We start from the raw sequence: 20,847 nt of genomic DNA, 5'->3' as shown, positions 1-20,847 counted from the left end.
TTGGCTGGATAGAACAGCAGCCTCCGGTAAGACAAGGGGTGGTGTATGTATATTTGTAAACAACAGCTGGTGCACGATATCTAAGGAAGTCTCAAGGTTTTGCTCGCCTGAGGTTGAGTATCTCATGATAAGCTGTAGACCACACTATCTACCAAGAGGGTTTTCATCTATATTCTTCGCAGCTGTCTATTTACCACCACAAACCGATGCTGGCACAAAGACCGCACTCAATGAACTGTATACGGCCATAAGCAAACAGGAAAACGCTCATCCAGAGGCTGCACTCCTAGTGGCCGGGGACTTTAATGTAGGGAAATTTAAATCCATTTTACCTCATTTCTACCAGCATGTTAAATGTGCAACCAGAGGGAAAAAAACTCTAGACTACCTTTACTCCGCACACTGAGACGCGTACAAAGCTCTCCCTTGCCCTCTATTTGGAAAATCTGACCATAATTATATCCTCCTGATTCCTGCTTACAAGCAAAAACTAAAGCAGGAAGCACCAGTGACTCAGTCAATAAAAAAGTGGTCAGATGAAGCAGATGCTAAGCTACAGGACTGTTTTGCTAGCACAGACTGGAATATGTTCCGCGATTCTTCCGAGGGCATTGAGGAGTACACCACATCAGTCACTGGCTTCATCAATAAGTGCATCGATGACGCCGTCCCCACAGTGACCATACGTACATACCCCAACCAGAAGCCATGGATTACAGGCAACATCCGCACTGAGCTAAAGGGTAGAGCTGCCACTTTCAAGGAGCGGGACTCTAACCCGGAAGCTTATAAGAAATCCCGCTATGCCCTCCGACTAACCATCAAATAGGCAAAGCGTCAATACAGGACCAGAGGTGGGTAGTAACGAGTTACATTTACTCCGTTACATTTACTTGAGTACGTTTTTGAAAAAATTATACTTCTAGGAGTAGTTTTAAATCACTATACTTTTTACTTTTACTTGAGTAGATTTGTGAAGAAGAAACTGTACTCTTACTCCGCTACATTAGGCTACAGTGAGGTCGTTACTTTTCTTTTTACCTCTTTGGTATTCTATGCATCATTTCCTTTATCCCCCTGCGTACGCCTTATTGTAATGTTTTATTTTGACAAAGAGAGACTTCCGCTAAGGCTTTACCACGTGACTGTGTTTCACCAATCAAACGTAGTTGTGCAGTCTCGTCACGTTACCATACTCAATCTCAGCGGCGGGACGGGTTAGCTTTACAGTCGTAGCAACACAAAAATTTCAGAATTAGCCGTCGGCAATGCAGACACAGACGAGGAGGAACACCCGCACCCCTGGCCTCATATTGAAAGCATGTTTACCTTAGTAAAAGTGCGAAAGAGCAGCTACATTATGCGGTGTCTTCTGTGTCTACCAAAACAAACGGACATTTCAGCATTCAAGAACTCAACATCTAACTTGAGGAAACATGTAGCGGTAAGTTTCCTAAATTCGTTTTTTTTTGCTGTGGATAGGCGAATGTTTGTCTTTTAGGTTACATATGTTTTAAACATTTTCTATATATATATCCAAATTTGATGTGATAATAAGTCTCTTTTAATGTCTTGATCTCCCTGTAGCCTCACAGATTTTTTTTTATTCACAGAGGGTTCACCCCAACAAACTGGCAATGTACACAGACTTACTAGAGAACCACAGAAAGCGTAAGCCCTCCTCTTCCAGTGATACTCTTGTGACAAATGCAAAAATCACAGCCTTCGCTGCCCCAGGGCAGGTAACACAAGCAACGCTTGACAAGCTGGTGCTAAATTTTGTATGTGAGGCCAACCAACCATTTTCTGTGGCATCCTTCAAGACTTTGATAGAAACCTTGCAACCTCATACAGTAATGACAAGGAAAATGTTATGCACAAGAATACAAGAAGCTGCAAAACACAAGAAGAGCATAATCATCAAAAAGCTGAGTGCTGTGAACTATGTTGCTACCACAACAGACTGCTGGTCTGCCAGACAACGTAGCTACTTAGGTGTCACCTGTCACTGGATAGACAACACCTCACTGGAGAGGCACTCCACTGGATTGGCTTGTAGACCTGTCAAAAGCTCGCACACGTTTGATGTCCTTGCTGCTGCATTAGAAGAAATACATTCTGAGTACCACATCAGGGAAAAAGTGACCAGGACAACAACAGACAGTGGCTCAAACTTCCTGAAGGCCTTTCGATTATATGGTGAGGAGAAAGAGGAGGAAGCCATCAATGTACAAGAGGAGAGTGACTCCACCCTTGATGATGCAGCAGAAGATCAGAGTGAGTCAGAGGTGGAGTATCAAGATGTGTCTGCTATTCTGGATGACAACACAGGCCTTGAGTACCAACTTCCAAGGCACCAAAAGTGTGCATGCCATCTCCTCAATCTTATATCCACAGTTGATGCCACTGCTGCAGGAGGAGCTGCAAACGAAACCTACAAGAGGCTGTCTCTGTCTGCTTTTGCAAAATGTCATGCTCTTTGGAATAAAACCAGCAGGTCAACCATGGCTCATGAAACAGTGGAACGTGAATGCAAGCTGCAGTTTCTCCGACCCAATCAGACACGCTGGAGCTCCCTGTTCCTCGCTGTAGAAAGGATTGTGCGCATTCACCGAGAGCAAGGAGAACAAGCAATTCGCAATGTCTGCACAGCGATAAAGATGTAAGTTGACAAAATGTATATTTTGTTTTTAAAGAATAATACAAATAAATAAGCCTTGCTGATTAATGGGTGAATCCACTTGTCTCAAGTAACTAAGTTTTCTTTGCATGGTGGTGTGACAATTGTGGATGACTTGAATGAAATAATTTAACAAATTTGTTTTATTTTTATTTATTTGTGTATTTAACATGTACAATGCATAATAAAGACATTGTACCAGAAATAGCTATAAGTAATTTTTTTATCGTTACATCTTTTATAGGTTCAATCCAGCTGTATCCATTGGGTTTTTGGTCGAGTATGCTGCTGTGATGAAGCCTGTTGCCATGGCCCTTAATATCCTCCAAGGGGAATCATCTGTGCATATGGGCCTCCTGCTGCCAACACTTTACCAGTTGCGGGACAAGCTGAAGAAGTTGGAGTCAACTTGCAAAATGTGTACAGCTCTTGTTCACGCCCTGCAGCAAGGGATCCAGAAACGTTTTGGAGACGTCATGAAAGAGCCTGAGCTGATTGCAGCAGCAATACTCCTACCAAGATTCAGAACATCCTGGACCACAGAGGAGAACATCTTAAATGCTGGTAAATATACTTGTTTATCAATTCAAATGTGAACCAGTAGACATTGACCTATATAACTCTGTATAATGTTACTGTCATTTAGGATTATAGTGTGTCAGTGACAAACCACAGGGTGGCAATATAGTTAGAAGCTCAGGTAGCTTTTAATGTCAAATATCAGCAGCTTGACAGCCTATACAGTAGAAGGGTAAGAATAATGTGCAGACTTAATTTGTTTGAAAAACGATTTATCTTGCCCTAAAACCCACAGGCTTTGACTACATCAGAAATCACCTCAACACCGACTTGGATGATGTCACCAGCGCAAACAGCGGCCTCTTTGATGAAGACGACTTCTTTGCATCCATGGAGTTGGGAAAATCACAAGTAGGAGAGCTGGAGAGGTACCTTTCATGTCTGTCCCCTGCAGGTATGGATCTACTCCACACCTTTCCTCGCATCAAGAAGCTGTCACTCAAAGTCAACACAGGTCTTCCTGCATCTGCAGCCTGTGAGAGACTTTTCAGTCATGCAGGACTCCTGTTCACTGCTAAACGATGGACAAGTGTGACTTTTTTTTGCTGACTTTTCTTGTTAGATATTGGAACTGGAAGTAAACATAATGCCCCATCTACAACTACACCACTCTCCTCTGATGCCTTTTAGAGAACATGCATTCAGCTTAATTTGTGTTCTGGGATACTAGGCCTGCAATATTGTTTTATTTGGCCATCTAGCATGGACTGGTGCTTTTTTAGTTGATGTGTACTGCTGCTCTTTTCCTCTGCTCAGTGAGATGTGCAGTGTGGCCTAATCACAGATCAGAGTATTAATTTCTAGGCACACAGAAAAAGGGCTGTTGCTTGCCATGCAATACAAAGGTACTGAGTAGGATGTGGCAGGGCTTGCAAACTATTACAGACTACAGAATTACACTGCCAGATTGTCTGGTAATTTTCCATTTGAAGGCCGTACTGTTGTGTCTTTCAGTAGATAGCTGCCAGGCTAAACAGCCAAACTGCCAAGCCTGTAGACCTATCTACTTGTAATAGGATTATACTGATGTTGGTAGAGTGCACATTTGTTATTTTACTGTTTGTCTCAACCATTCTACATGAACAGAAAGCAACTGTCTTTTCAAATCTCAGTGTATCAGGGGAGTGAACAATTTGAATATGATTTGAATATGAAAAATACACTGGAGACGTGGTTGTTGCACTAGGAAAATGTATTCCTTACAGCCCTTTTTCAGCTGTTGAACTAATATTTACTCAACAATTATGTAGTTACAATACATGGCATTACTTACTTCCAAATATAGTACATAAATAGCAACTATCTAGTTCTAAGGTTAGTGTCATTATTAGGATATGTTTTACCACTTCATTTGTAAGTAAGTAGTAAGTATCAGATAAAAAAGGGTGGGGGAGGAGGGTTGTCATTTAGGATGTTACCCTGATTCACTGAGTCCGCTAGATGGCAGGACAGGACGTGTGTGAAAATATAGACTACCACTGTAATCTTAAATGTTTCCTCAAGATATGTAAGTGCGCAATATCTTGTGATGTATTTTTAAGCCAAGTTTGAGCTCCCACTGGGCTGCACATGCAGTCTCTGCATTAGACATTGTTTTGCTCCAATATCCAAACTTAGGTTTTCATTTCCAGCCTATATTATGTTTAGTATGACTGGGTTAAAACCATGGGGTGTTTATTGACTAAACAAATTTATAATCTCCAGTCTTTGCAAGAACAATAAACATTCTGTATACACACATTACTTGTCTTGAACTATTAAACTTGTCTTTCTTATTTTTTATGAAATGTATTTCTCCCACAGGATCTTGTGTAGAATTTGACAAGAGGAATCTGTCAGCTAACTGGACAGTCCCTATGAATGCAACTTCACCTGCGACAGAGTTCTGGGAGTAAGTGTCATGTACAGTACTTTAATATTCTACGTGATTCTATTTCTACACTACACTACTCTCTCCACATGGATTCTTATAGCTACTATACTCTCTACTGCGATTATTATGATAATCAAGTGTAGTCATTTACCAATGTTCTCATAATCACTTTTTCTCACAATCAAATAAGTTATTATTATGTGGTTTCCATTTAACCATGTAATCTTTAATGAAATATCTCAAGAAAGGCCTGTACATGCACGATAGGCTGACTGGTATAGCCTTATGACGAAGCAATTATAGATTTACAGTGCATTTGGAAAGTATTCAGACACCTTCCCTTTTTCCACATTTTGTTACGTTACAGCCTTATTCTAAAATGGATTAAATTATATTTTTCCCTCATTTTGCACACAATATCCCATAATGACAAAGTGAAAACAGGTTTTTAGAAATTTTAGCAAATGTATTAAAAATAAAAAAATAAAAAACCATATTTACATAAATATTCAGACCCTTTGCTATGAGACTCGAAATTGAGCTCAGGTGCATCCTGTTTCCATTGATCATCCTTGAGATTTCTACAACTTGATTGGAGTCCACCTGTGGTCAATTCAATTGATTGGACATGATTTGGAAAGGCACACACCTGTCTATATAAGGTCCCACAGTTGACAGTGCATGTCAGAGCAAAAACCAAGCCATGAGGTCAAAGGAATTGTCCGTAGAGCTCCGAGACAGGATTGTGTCGAGGTACAGATCTGGGGAAAGGTACCAAAACATTTCTGCAGCATTGAAGGTCCCCAAGAACACAGTGGCCTCCATCATTCTTAAATAGAAGACGTTTGGAACCAACAAGACTCTTCCTAGAGCTGGCCGCCCGGCCAAAATTAGCAATCGGGGGAGAAGGGCCTTGATCAGGGAGGTGACCAAGAACCCAATGGTCACTCTGACAGAGCTTCATAGTTCCTCTGTGGAGATGGAAGAACCTTCCAGAAGGACAACCATATCTGCAGCACTGCGCCAAACAGGCCTTGATGGTAGAGTGGCCAGACGGAAGGTATTTCAGTTTTTTATTTTTTAATACATTAGCTAAAATTCCTAAAAACCTGTTTTCACTTTGTCATTATGGGGTATTGTGTGTAGATTGATTTTAGAATAAGGCTGTAACTGTCACGGTTTCGGCCGAGGCTGCTTCTCCTCCTTGCTCGGGCAGACTTCGGCGGTCGTCGTCCCCGGAGTACTAGCTACCACCGTTGTATGTTTTCGATGTTCGTTTGGTTTTGTCTTAATGTTGTACACCTGTTGTCGTTTAGCGTTGATTATGTGTCCTTTAAGTTCTCGTTTTGTTTGTCAGGTGTTGTGTGTGATTGCGCAACCTGTCTACTGAGACTGTGTTTGGTTTTTCTCCGTTGTTGTAGGAGAGGTTTCCGCACGTGTGTGCGCGTGAGTATTTTCTTTGCTAGTTTACGCCTGTGTGCGTAATCGCTCGTCTCCGGGCTCCTTTTGGCTCGTGTTGTGTTTGGAGTACTATAGTCTGTTGGACGAAGCTTCTGTGTCCTGTGCCTGATTCCTGCACCACATCCACATACAGCACTCTTGACAGAATCACACACCATTATGGAATCAGCAGGAGCAGCAGCAGCACCAGAGTCACTGGAGGAGCGCGTCCGCGAACAGAACGACCAGATCCTTCGTATCGGGACCGCACTTCAGGACGTAATAAACACTCTGCACCGATGGGAGAACAGAGGGGCATCCACATCTCCACCTACCTTGCCATCACCATCGGCCAGTCCGCCCATCCAAGCTCCGGAACCCAGTGGGATTCGGCTCTCGCTCCCGAGGGCGTATGATGGCACCGCTGCCGGGTGTCAGGGGTTCCTCCTGCAGGTGGAACTATACCTGGCCACCGTACACCCGGCGCCCTCGGGACACGAGAGCGTTTCCGCCCTCATCTCCTGTCTCACCGGCAAGGCGTTGGAGTGGGCCAACGCCGAATGGAGGAGGATAGACGCCGCCACGATCACATACGCGAAGTTCTCCCGCCTATTCTACCTCCGGCAGGGGAAGAGGAGCGCCCAGGAGTTCGCTTTGGAATTCCGGACTCTAGCGGCGGATGCAGGGTGGAATGAGCGGGCCCTCATCGATCACTACCGTTGTAGTCTACAGGAGGACGTCCGTCGTGAGCTGGCCTGCAGGGATACCAGCCTCACGTTCGACCAATTGGTGGACATGTCCATCCGGCTGGACACCCTGCTGGCCACCCGCGGACGTTCCGAGTGGGGTTCATCCATTCCACCCTCCAGCACCTCCGAGCCGAGCCCTATGGAGCTCGGGGGTGCTGGCGCTAGAGAGAGGAGAGGAAGGAGCACAAGGGGGGCCGTCCCCTGCACCAACTGTGGCCGTGGAGGACACACCGCGGCCAGGTGCTGGGGAGGGTCTCCTAGGGTAGAAGACGGCAGGCCCCGCACTGGGGAGTCCTTCCAGGTGAGTAGGCGTCCCACTTACCCAGAGCTCTCTGTTGTGCACTTCTGTATACCTGTGCAATTTCCACAGGTTGCACCTCATTCCCAGCATAAGGCGCTAGTAGATTCAGGCGCAGCTGGGAATTTTGTTGATCGTAAATTTTGTTTAGAACTAGGGATTCCCCTTCTTCCTGTTGACGTCCCATTTCCCGTTCATGCCCTAGATAGCCGTCCGTTGGGATCGGGGTTGATCAGGGAGGTCACAGTGCCACTTAGGATGTGTACGCAGGAGGGTCATGAGGAGACTATCCAGCTATATCTGATCGACTCTCCTGCGTATCCGGTGGTGCTGGGAATTCCCTGGTTGAGTACCCATAATCCTTCTATTTCGTGGCAAGAGAGGGCTCTTAAGGAGTGGTCTGCCCAGTGTGAGGGGCGATGTTTGGGTGTTTCCGTGGGGGCGACCTCGGTGGAGAGTCCAAACCAGGTGTCCGCAATGCGCATTCCCACTGAGTATGAGGATTTGGCACTTGTGTTCAGTAAATCGAGGGCGACGCGGTTGCCTCCTCATAGACAGGGGGATTGTGCGATAGACCTCCAGGCAGGAGCAGCGCTTCCGCGGAGCCATGTGTATCCTCTGTCCCAAGAGGAGAAGAGAGCTATGGAAACTTACATAGCCGAATCTCTGAGACAAGGATACATACGGCCCTCCACTTCTCCTGCGTCCTCGAGCTTCTTTTTTGTGAAGAAAAAGGATGGAGGGTTGCGCCCGTGCATTGATTACCGTAGTCTCAATCAGATCACTGTGAAATACAGTTATCCACTCCCTCTGATTGCGACTATGACAGAATCTTTGCACGGAGCCCGTTTCTTCACGAAACTGGATCTCAGGAGCGCATATAACTTGGTGCGCATTAGGGAGGGCGATGAATGGAAGACGGCATTTAGTACCACCTCGGGTCATTACGAGTATCTCGTCATGCCATACGGGTTGATGAATGCTCCTTCAGTCTTCCAATCCTTCGTGGATGAGATCTTCCGGGACATGCAGGGGCAGGGTGTGGTCGTGTACATAGATGACATCCTGGTGTACTCGCCTACCCGAGACGAGCATGTAGCCCTGGTGCGCCGAGTGTTGGGTAGGCTGTTGGAGCACGACCTGTATGTCAAGGCAGAGAAATGTCTGTTTTTTCAGGAGTCGGTCTCCTTTCTGGGTTATCAGTTGTCCGCGTCAGGGGTGAAGATGGAGGTTGACCGGGTGTCAGCCGTGCGTAATTGGCAAACCCCAACCACCGTTAAAGAGGTGCAGCAGTTCTTGGGTTTTGCGAATTACTACCGGAGGTTTATCCGGGGTTTTGGACAGGTGGCAGCTCCCATAACGTCTCTTCTGAAGGGGGGTCCGGTGCACTTGCAGTGGTCAGCGGAGGCGGACAGGGCTTTTGGGAGACTGAAGGTCCTGTTTACTTCGGCTCCAGTGCTTGCGCATCCGGATCCCGCCTTACCATTTCAGGTAGAGGTGGACGCGTCTGAGGCCGGTATAGGGGCCGTGCTATCTCAACGGTCCGGCACGCCACCTAAACTCCGCCCCTGTGCCTTTTACTCCAAAAAGCTCAGCCCGGCGGAGCGTAATTATGACGTAGGTGACAGGGAGCTGTTAGCCGTGGTTCAAGCCCTAAAGGTGTGGAGGCATTGGCTTGAGGGGGCTCAACACCCTTTCCTCATTTTGACTGACCACCGTAACCTGGAGTACATTCGGGCAGCTAGGAGACTGAACCCTCGCCAGGCTCGGTGGAACATGTTTCTAACCCGGTTTGTATTTAAGATCACGTACATCCCTGGGTCCCAGAACGGTAAGGCAGACGCCCTGTCCCGGCGGTATGACACAGAGGAGAGGTCCGTAGAGCCCACTTCCATACTGCCGGAGTCTTGTCTCGTGGCACCGGTAGTGTGGGAGGTCGATGCTGAAATCAAGCGGGCGTTGCGTACCGACCCTAGCCCTCCACAGTGTCCGGTGGGTCGGACGTACGTTCCGCTCGAGGTTCGGGATCGACTCATTTATTGGGCTCACACGTCACCCTCCTCTGGACATCCAGGTATTGGCCGGACAGTGCACTGCCTTAGCGCGAAGTACTGATGGCCAACGTTAGCCAGGGATGTGAGGGTTTATGTCTCCTCCTGTTCGGTGTGCGCCCAGTGTAAGGCGCCCAGACATCTGCCCAGGGGTAAGTTACAACCCCTGCCCGTTCCACAACGACCCTGGTCTCACCTCTCTGTGGATTTTGTTACAGACCTTCCCCCCTCTCAGGGGAATACCACCATACTGGTCGTTGTGGATCGGTTCTCTAAAGCCTGTCGTCTTCTCCCAATGCCAGGTCTTCCTACTGCCTTGCAGACCGCTGAGGCACTCTTCACCCACGTCTTCCGGCATTACGGGGTACCCGAGGATATAGTGTCTGATCGAGGTCCCCAGTTCACCTCCCGAGTCTGGAGAGCGTTCATGGAGCGCTTGGGGGTCTCGGTGAGCCTTACCTCGGGGTATCACCCGGAGAGTAATGGGCAGGTAGAACGAGTGAACCAGGATGTGGGTAGGTTTCTGAGGTCGTATTGCCAGGGCCGGCCGGAGGAGTGGGCGAGGTATATTCCCTGGGCAGAGATGGCCCAGAACTCTCTCCGCCACTCCTCCACCAACCTAACCCCTTTCCAATGTGTGTTGTGTTACCAGCCGGTTCTGGCACCGTGGCATCAGAGCCAGATCGAGGCCCCTGCGGTGGATGAGTGGGTAAGGCGCTCGGAGGAGACGTGGAACGCTGCACACGTCCATCTGCAGCGGGCCATCCATCGACAGAAGGCGAGCGCCGATCTCCACCGCAGTGAGGGGCCGGTGTACGCACCTGGAGATCGAGTCTGGCTCTCGACCAGAAACCTACCCCTCCGCCTGCCCTGCCGGAAGCTGGGTCGGCGGTTTGTGGGGTCTTTTAAAGTCCTGAGGAGATTGAACGAGGTGTGTTACAGGTTACTACTGCCTATTGAGTATAAGAATATTAACCCCTCGTTCCATGTGTCTCTTCTCAGGCCGGTGGTAGCTGGTCCACTCCAGGAAGATGAGATTGCAGAGACTCCTCCGCCCCCACTGGACATCGAGGGGGCTCCGGCGTACACAGTTCGGTCCATCTTGGATTCGAGACGCCGGATGGGGGGTCTCCAATATCTTGTGGAGTGGGAGGGGTACGGCCCGGAGGAGCGGTGCTGGGTGCCGAGGAGGGACATCCTAGACCCGTCTCTCCTGACAGAGTTCCACCGTAGTCACCCTGCGCGCCCTGCTCCGCGTCCTCCTGGTCGTCCCCGAGGCCGGGGTCGGCGCACGGCTGGAGCCGCGCGTCAAGGGGGGGGTACTGTCACGGTTTCGGCCGAGGCTGCTTCTCCTCCTTGCTCGGGCAGACTTCGGCGGTCGTCGTCCCCGGAGTACTAGCTACCACCGTTGTATGTTTTCGATGTTCGTTTGGTTTTGTCTTAATGTTGTACACCTGTTGTCGTTTAGCGTTGATTATGTGTCCTTTAAGTTCTCGTTTTGTTTGTCAGGTGTTGTGTGTGATTGCGCTACCTGTCTACTGAGACTGTGTTTGGTTTTTCTCCGTTGTTGTAGGAGAGGTTTCCGCACGTGTGTGCGCGTGAGTATTTTCTTTGCTAGTTTACGCCTGTGTGCGTAATCGCTCGTCTCCGGGCTCCTTTTGGCTCATGTTGTGTTTGGAGTACTATAGTCTGTTGGACGAAGCTTCTGTGTCCTGCGCCTGATTCCTGCACCACATCCACATACAGCACTCTTGACAGTAACGTAACAAAATGTGGAAAAAGTCAAGGGGTCTGAATACTTTCGAATGCACTGTATATGATTTCTATTGCTCTCTTGTTGCCAACTATCATGTCAACACACATCCTTATAAACTAATTAAACCTGAAAGCACAAAAGTCTCATAGCAGTTTAAAATACTGTCAATGTGTTCAACATAATACTTAATCAGGGCAAATCAACAGGACTCAATCCTTACAGCTGTATTGACTTTGGGAGTTTCTGCAGCTGCTAATTGAAGATGAGTCTTGAAAAGTACAGAAGTTATCATTCAGTTAGTGTCTGACAGAAAATATTTAGGAATTGCATAACTACAGTTTCTTCAATATTCTGTCTTTTCAATATGATATCTAAAACATCTGAAGATGTCTGTCTGTAAAACAGTGTTAAGGGAAGACAGTGTGTCCAACCCAACCCTGGTTGTGACGTCTGTTCTCAGGGATTAGTGTTTGATTCAGACCACCTTGGAGAGATACAGTTAGCGCAATATCCAAATTATTTAATTGAATGAATCCATAACAAGACAGAAATTGGTCTAGGCTGGGCCTATACCAACACAATTACAACATTTTGAAGGTGAAGTCTTGGGAGCAAATTATACATTAGTCAGGGTTACATTTTTGATAAGTAGTATTTTTATTAAGTGTATGTGGTCCCAGTGGGATTATGAATGAAATGTGTCTGTGCTGTTTCCAGGCGCAGGGTGTTGAGCATCTCCACAGGGATAGAGCAGATCGGTAGTCTGCGGTGGGAGCTGGCTCTGTGCCTGCTGCTGGCCTGGATACTCTGCTACTTCTGTGTCTGGAAAGGAGTGAAGTCTACTGGGAAGGTACAGTAGGCCTACATCTGATCTGGGAAGAAGGACAGTTTGGGTCTAGAAGTGCAATATGAATGTGCTGATGAGTGTAAGATACTGTATCTGTTTTGATTTGAAAAGTTACATACAGTGCATTCGGAAAGTATTCAGACCCCTTGACTTTTTCCTTTTTGTTACTTTACAGCGTTATTCTAAAATTGATTAAATTAATTGTTTTCCTCATCAATCTACACACAATACCCCATAATGACAAAGCGACAGTTTTTTTTAGAAATGTTTGCAAACAGAAATACCTTATTTACATAAGTATTCAGACCCTTTGCTGTGAGACTCAAAATTGAGCTCAGGTGCATCCTGTTTCCATTGATCATCCTTGAGATGTTTCTACAACTTGATTGGAGTCCACCTGTGGTAAATTCAATTGATTGGACATGATTTGGAATAGGCACACACCTGTCAATATAAGGACTCACAGTTGACAGTGCATGTCAGAGCAAAAACCAAGCCATGAGGTCAAAGGAATGGTGCGTAGAGGATTGTGTCGAGACACAGATCTGGGGGAGGGTACCAAAACATTTCTGCAGCATTGAATGTCCCCAAGAACACAGTGGTCTCCATCATTCTTAAATGGAAGAAGTTTGGAACCACCAAGACTCTCCCTTGAGCTGGCCGCCCGGCCAAACTGAGCAATTGGGGAGAAGGACCTTGGTCAGGGAGGTGACCAAGAACCCAATGGTCACTCTGACAGAGCTCCAGAGTTCCTCTGTGGAGATGGGAGAACCTTCCAGAAGGACAACCATCTCTGCAGCAATCAGGCCTTTATGGTAGAGTGGTCAGACGGAAGCCACTCCTCAGTAAAAGGCACATGACAGCCCGCTTGGAGTTTGCTAAAAGGCCCCTAAAGGACTCAGACCATGATAAATAAGATTCTCTGGTCTGATGAAACCAAGATGGAACTCTTTGGCCTGAATGCCAAGCGTCACGTCTGGAGGAAAACTGGCACCATCCCTATGGTGAAGCATGGTGGTGGCAGCATCATGCTGTGGGGATGTTTTTCAGCGGCAGGGACTGGGAGTCAGGATCAAGGGAAAGATGAACGGAGCACAGTACAGAGTGATCCTTAATAAAAACCTGCTCCATAGCACTCAGGACCTCAGACTGGGGCGAAGGTTGGATGGGGAGCAACGCTCCCCATCCAACCTGACAGAGCTTGAGAGGATCTGCAGAGAAGAATGGGAGAAACTCCCTAAATGCAGTGTGCCAAGCTTGTAGCGTCATACCCAAGAAGTCTCGAGGCTGTAATCGCTGCCAAAGGTGCTTCAACAAAGTACTGAGTGAAGGGTCTGAATACTTATGTAAATGTAATATTTCAGTTGTTGTTTTTTTCATACATTTGCAAACATTTCTAAAAACCTGTTTTAGCTTTGTCATTATGGGGTATTGTGTGTAGACTGATGAGGAAAAAAACTATTTAGTCAATTTTAGAATAAGGCTGTAACGTAACAAAATGTGGAAAAAGTCAAGGGGTCTGAATACTTTCCGAATGCACTGTATTGTGGCTTTAAGGAAATATAAACAAATCCTACAATCCAGCAAGTCTAAACTAGGCTACTTATGAGATGTAAAAGTGATGTTTTGTGGCTTTAAAGAAATAATGAACATTTCTACTAAATTCGGCAGACTTAAGCTTCTTATGAAAACGGCCTCTGACCGAAGGGTACTTCCATAACACGCTATGGAAGAGGTGAAGGTGCCACTTATGCATCCTCCTTATGCGAAATACCATTTATTTAACATATTTATTTCTGGTTTATTATAACATTAGGGCAAAAATATACCCAAGCTTATCTTGTATGACTAGGTACTGTAAGAACAATAAAAACCTATAATATTGGGTGACAGCGTTAACATTGATCCAGGCCATCCAAGGTGTGCAATGTATAATTGAAAGTATTTTCCTGTCCTGCTGAGTCAATTGGTAGGTCTAAGGAGAGGTAACGAGGTGTGTGCTGTCTGGTATGTGGCAGGAGAAGGTGGATGTAAAGGGAACGACGCCCAGGCCATCTTTCTTCTGCCTGCTGCTGGTCCACACAGCCCCTCCCTTACCTGTACTGAGGATACCAAATGTATCATTCTCCTGTAAGATTATGACATGTCCCCTGGCTTTTTATAATTCTTACCAGGGCTTTGTTTGTAAAATTGTAATATGTCAGGTAGAGTCAGTAAATCTGATGTTAAGGAGATCATTTTCATTGTTGAGACACATTTTCTTAAGTGATGTGACACATATTAAAGCATTGTTAAAATGGTAATGTCTCCATTAGCCTTTTTGTTTTACGACCAATGGAAATGTAATCCTATTTCATGGCTTCGCTGTACATTAAAGCGGCAATCAGCAGTTGAAACAATAACAAAGCATCTCCCCACCCCTGTTTCGGTAAAAAGCTGAGAGGGATAGGGCTGGAGAAATGTAACCACTCTCAAATTCATAGACAGAGCTATGGATGCAAGGACTGACCATACCATCCATGATATCAAAGTTATAGTTAACCATGTTTTGAGGCTATATAGTGTTTGTTTATATTTACTTTGTTTACAAACATTGGAGTGAAACAAGCTTATGTTTTGGGGTTCTGATGGGGCACGACAGTTGAACTAAGCTCATGAGGCATTTTTAAGTTATATTCTTCAAGAATCAATGGGTACATTTAATTAATTCTGAAGTCCAAAGATGGATGAAGCAACTGAAGATTGCCCCTTTTAAGTGTAAGTAAGAGATGTTTTAAGTTATTAAATCTACTTACCTGGAGTTGTGTAAACGCTTACTAAAGCTAGCCCTATACCTGCAAATATTCCAGCACTGTTGCTTTCTGACATGAATTTTAGCATTATGTTTAAATTCACCATGGACATTGATATGTTTTCCCAAAGGGAACAATGTGTGTTGTTTTTTACGAAGTGTTCAAACTAGAAATGTGTCACATTTAGAATAATTTATTGCTTATACACTGAGTGTAAAAAACATTAGGAACACCTTCCTAATATTGAGTTGCACCCCCTTTTGGCCTCAGAACAGCCTCAATTTTGTCGGGGCATGGACTCTACAAGGTGTCGAAAGCATTCCACAGGGATGCTGGCCCATGACTCCAATGCTTACCACAGTTGTGTCAAGTTGGCTGGGTGTCCTTTGGGTGGTGGACCATTCTTGATACACACGGGAAACTGTTGAACCCAGCAGCGTTGCAGTTCTTGACACCCTTCAATCTTTTGTGTTGCCCATTCACCCTTTGAATGGCACACATACACAGTCCATGTCTCAAGGCTTAAAAATCCTTCTTTAACTTGTCTCCTGCCCTTCATCTACACTGACTGAAGTGTATTTAACAAGTGAAATCAATAAGGGATCATAACTTTCACCTGGTCAGTCTATGTAATTGAAAGAGCAGGTGTTCCTAATGTTTTGTACACTGAGTGGACTATTCTCACTATTGCACTGCTTTAGTTTTATTAACATGCATTTTGCTCTTTCTGAGGCTGACATTATGCCCCTTTTTATATACACACTGTAATTTTCCCTTGATATAAACATCTTCTGAAAGGACTAAAATGTCTGTCATGGTGAATATGTTTGGTTATTTATTGTCAGGTAATATCTCTCCTCTTGATAGGTGGTGTATTTCACAGCTACCTTTCCCTATCTGATGTTGATCGTTCTATTGGCTCGGGGACTCACGTTACCTGGAGCTATCGATGGGATCAAGTTTTACCTCTACCCGGACCCTGCAAGACTGGTCGACCCACAGGTAAATCATTTACATTTTACATTTTAGTCATTTATCCAGAGTGACTTACAGTTAGTGAGTGCATACATTTTCATACTGAGCTGTCATGCCCCTCAACATGTGTGCCAAATATCATAATTCCGTAACAAATAGGTAGAGAATTATGACAATGTGGTTGTTGTAGCACCACAGCAGTGGCGGTCAGTGCCGTTTAAGATGAGGGAGGATAAATATATATATGTATATATATATATATATATATATATATATATATATATATATATGAGCAAGCCTTATTTCTATTACAGCATATTGGATGATTCTCATTCATATTCCATTCACCCAGTTCAATGTAACAGCGATAGGTTTAGGCTACTACATGATACCTACATTTTCCCTATACACATCATGAGGTTGCTACAACCTAGCCTATGAGTGAAAGTTTACAACGTAGGTGCACACAGGTCGAGAGACAAATTTGAGGTGACAGACAGTGACACATGGACAGACAGTGACATTCAATACCGCCTTGCACACTCTTGCCTGCATCTAGCTGATATAGGGTGTAATCATTAGTCCAACAGTTGCAAACAAGAGTTTCTATTGGACAAATTCAGTTATGTTTATCCCCGTTTTGTTCCATTTGCTTCTGTTTAAGAAACGTTTTTCAACATGAATCGGCGGAATGAATACACCAGTAAGGCATTAGTAAACGCGTTACAATCATGCAGTAATGTTACAGTGTACAGTCAGTAAGCAGTTACACCGGCGGGCCTCGTGAGTCCCGTGTAGCTCAGTTGGTAGAGCATGGCGCTTGCAACGCCAGGGTTGTGGGTTCAATTCCCACGGGGGACCAGTATGAAAAAATGTATGCACTCACTAACTGTAAGTCGCTCTGGTTAAGAGCGTCTGCTAAATGACTAAAATGTAATGTAAATTTGTAATACCAAAAGCTTACCTTGACTTGGAAGAGTTCCAGTGTTTTTTGGGAAAGACATAGCCAGCTAGCTAACATAGCATCCCTCTGTTTGAGCAGGGTGTTTCAGTAGGCTAAACTAGCTAGCTGCATTTGCTAGCTAAGTAAGTGAAACTGACAGTGCATTTGTTTTAATGAAATCTCTCTCTATATATATTTCTCTCTTGCTTCTCCTTCATTTTGGAAGAAATTAATTTGTTCAAACTGTTCAACTATTGTCTTTCTCTTTGAGTCAACTACTCACCACATTTTATTACACTGCAGTGCTAGCTAGCTGTAGCTTATGCTTCCAGTACTAGATTAATTCTCTGATCCTTTGATTGGGTGGACAATATGTCAGTTCATGCTGCAAGAGCTCTGATAGGCTGGAGGACGTCCTCCGGAAGTTGTCATAATTACTGTGTAAGTCTATGGAAGGGGGTGAGAACCATGAGCCTCCTAGGTTTTGTATTGAAGTCAATGTACCCAGAGGAGGATGGAACACCATGGTGCTACCCTACAGAGTGCTGTTGAGGCTACTATAGACCTTCATTGCAAAATAGTGTTTTAATCAATTATTTGGTGACGTGATTATATTTAGTATAGTTTTATCTAAAAATGATAACTTTTTAATTGTTACAATTTTTTATGAAATTCACTGAGGAGGATAGTCCTCTCCTTCCTCCTCTGAGGAGCCTCCACTGCACCACAGGTAAGTTTGGAGCACAGCAGGTAAAACAATCAGCATACAATAGATCAAGAAAATCAGCGAAGATACCATGTGGGCAGGAAATGCAATGCATTACCTGTGTTTTTATTACTGGATATTTTTAGCTAATGTTCTACCTTTAAAAAGGCTTCAATGTGATGTATACTGTATGTGTCCCATTGCAGGTATGGATGGATGCTGGAGCACAGGTGCTTTTCTCCTTCGGCATCTGTCAAGGGAGCCTGACTGCACTGGGCAGCTACAATCAGTATAACAATGACTGCTATAAGTAAATACTTATATTTTCTTCCCTGCTAGCTTGTGGCTGCCTATTGTATTATAATTTTTATTTTACCTTTTTTTGTGTCCTTTGGGAGGTTAACTAACCTAGGATGTAGTGGATTTGGAAATGTCCAAGTATTGTTTTTGAGCCCCACTCTGACAGGTTGAATTATGTCAAAAGATTTTACACTTTTGGGTATTGGATATATACAGTATGTTCTATACTATAATTTGGATCACTTCAGGAGCTGTAGTGCTGTAGCTGGCAATGGCTCTCAAGTGTCTCAAAGTCTCTGTAGGCCATGCCATCTTTGGCCTGAGAGTCTGGGAGCCAAACACTGTTAGCATTGACTCTGACTGACCCCTTAAAGGGCCTTTTCATACATCAGTGTCCATGACTCAGGCTCAGGGGTGGGCTGGCTCCTCACAGGAAGTTCTTTATCCTGGTTCACAGACAAGTGAGACAGAGAGGCGACTTAAAAGCCTCTTTAGCATTCATTTATTAAGGCTGGCATGATTCCGCCTTCTCGTCTTTATTGTTAATTCTCTGAAGGTTTAGCTTATCTCAAATGTAGTTATTTGAATTCCTGTACAGAGGAAATTTACTCAGACCTTAAGCGCAATTCATGAGATTTGACCTGAGCTGATCTTACCTTACCTTTTCTTACCTTTTACCTCATTTATAGGGACACGTTTGTGCTGTGTTTGGTGAATGGAGGATCAAGCTTCGTTGCTGGGTTTGCTATCTTCTCTGTGTTGGGCTTCATGTCATATGAACAGGGGCTGCCCATATCTGAAGTTGCAGCATCTGGTAAGAGTACCACCAGTGGCTTAAAGTACTTAAGTAGAAATACTTTAAAGTACTACTTAAGTAGTTTTTTGAGGTAACTGTACTTTACTTTACTATTTATATTTTTGACAACTTTTACTTTTACTTCATTACATTCCTAAAGAAATAATGTACTTTTTACTCCCTACATTTTCCTTGACACCCAAAAGTACTTGTTACATTTTGAATGCTTAGCAGGACAGGAAAATTGTCAAATTCACGCACTTATCAAGGGAATACGTGGTCATCCCTACTGCCTCTGATCTGGCGGACTCACTAAACACAAATGCATAATTTGTAAATTATGTCTGAGTGTTGGAGTGTGCCCCTGGCTATCCGCACATTTTAAAAACAAGAAAATGGTGCCGTCTGCTTTGCTTAATATACTTCAGTACAGTCAGGTCCATAAGTATTTGGACAGTGACACAATTTGCATAATTTTGGCTCTGTACGCCACCACAATGGATTTGAAAGGAAACAATCAAGATGTGCTTTAAGTGTAGACTTTCATCTTTAATTTAAGGGTTTTGTCAAAATGATTGTATGAACCGTGTAGGAATTACAACCATTTCTATGCATAGCCCCCTAATTTTAGGGGTTCAAAGTAATTGGACAAACTAACATAATCATAAATTAAATTGTGAGTTTTAATACTTGGTTGCAAATCCTTTGCAGTCAATGATTACCTGAAGTCTGGAACCCATAGACATCAACAGATGCTGGGTTTCTTCCCTGGTGATGCTCTGCCAGGCCTTTACTGCAGCTATCTTCAGTTCCTGTTTGTTCTTGGGGAGTTTTGCCTTCAGCAAGTGAAATGCATGCTCAATTGGATTCAGGTCAGGAGATTGACTTGGCCATTGCAGAACATTCCACTTCTTTGCCTTAAAAAAGTATTGGGTTGCTTTCTCAGTATGCTTCAGGTCATTGTCCATCTGCACTGTGAAGCGCCGTCCAATGAGTTTTGAAGCATTTGGCTGAATCTGAGCAGATAATTTATTTTTTATAATATAGCCCTAAACTTCAGAATTTATCCTGCTGCTTTTGTCAGCAGTCACATCATCAATAAATACAAGAGAACCAGTTCCATTGGCAGCCATACATGCCCACGCCATAACACTACCTCCACCATGCTTCACAGATGAGGTGGTATGCTTCGGATCATGAGCAGTTCCTTCCCTTCTCCATACTCTTCTCTTCCCATCATTCTGGTACAAGTTGATCTTTGTCTCATCTGTCAATAGGATGTTGTTCCAGAACTGTAGTCTTTTAAAGTTTTTTTTTGGCAAAATCTGGTCTTTCTGTTTTTGAGGCTTACCAATGGTTTACATCTTGTGGTAAACCCTCTGTATTTACTCTGGTGAAGTCTTCTCTTGATTGTTGACTGACACAGGTATGCCTACCTCCTGGAGGGTGTTCTTGATCTGGCCAACTGTTGTGAAGGGGTTTTTCTTCACAAGGGAAATAAGTATTCTGTCATCCACCTCAGTTGTTTTCTGTGGTCTTCTGGGCCTTTTGGTGTTCCTGAGCTCACCAGTGCGTTCTTTCTTTTTAAGAATGTACCAAATAGTTGATTTGGCCACATCTAATGTTTTTGCTATCTCTCTGATGGGTTTGTTTTGATTTTTCAGCCTAATGATGGCTTGCTTCACTGGCAGTGACAACTCTTTGGACTTCATATTGAGGGTTAACAGCAACAGATTCCAAATGCAAATGCCACACTTGAAATCAACTCTAGACCCTTTATCTGCTTACTTGTAAATTAACTAGTTGAGGGAATAACACACACCTGGCCATGGAACAGCTGAGCAGCCAATTGTCCAATTACTTTTGGTCCTTTAAAAAGGGGGGAACACATATAAAAAGTGCTGTAACTCCTACACCGTTCACCCGATTTGGATGTAAATACCCTCAAATTAAAGCTAAAAGTCTGCACTTTCAGCTCATATTCTTTATTTAATTTCAACTCAATATGCTGTGGTAGACAGCTAAAATAATAATAACTTGGTCAATGTCCAAATATTTATGG

At 44.4% G+C, this 20,847-nt stretch overlaps 1 protein-coding gene across 1 annotated transcript in view; it reads left to right on the top strand.

The window, feature by feature from the left end:
* The window catches only part of LOC311133304 (sodium- and chloride-dependent GABA transporter 2-like), a gene marked incomplete at both ends in the record, with an annotated part of 66,794 nt that overhangs the window by 28,577 nt on the left and 17,370 nt on the right, over positions 1 to 20,847 (top strand). The window contains 5 exons of the mRNA XM_084166806.1: positions 5,063 to 5,150; positions 12,144 to 12,276; positions 15,933 to 16,067; positions 17,896 to 17,999; positions 18,679 to 18,803. Of these exons, the coding sequence (XP_084022932.1) occupies positions 5,063 to 5,150; positions 12,144 to 12,276; positions 15,933 to 16,067; positions 17,896 to 17,999; positions 18,679 to 18,803 (585 nt within the window). The remainder of the gene's footprint in view (positions 1 to 5,062; positions 5,151 to 12,143; positions 12,277 to 15,932; positions 16,068 to 17,895; positions 18,000 to 18,678; positions 18,804 to 20,847) is intronic.

The sequence above is a fragment of the Coregonus lavaretus genome (assembly GCF_964263955.1).
Source record: "Coregonus lavaretus genome assembly, chromosome: 8".
In the NCBI taxonomy this organism is placed as follows: Eukaryota; Metazoa; Chordata; class Actinopteri; order Salmoniformes; family Salmonidae; genus Coregonus; species Coregonus lavaretus.
Note: the sequence above shows the minus strand (reverse complement) of the source record. Positions and strands in the feature narration are given on the sequence as shown.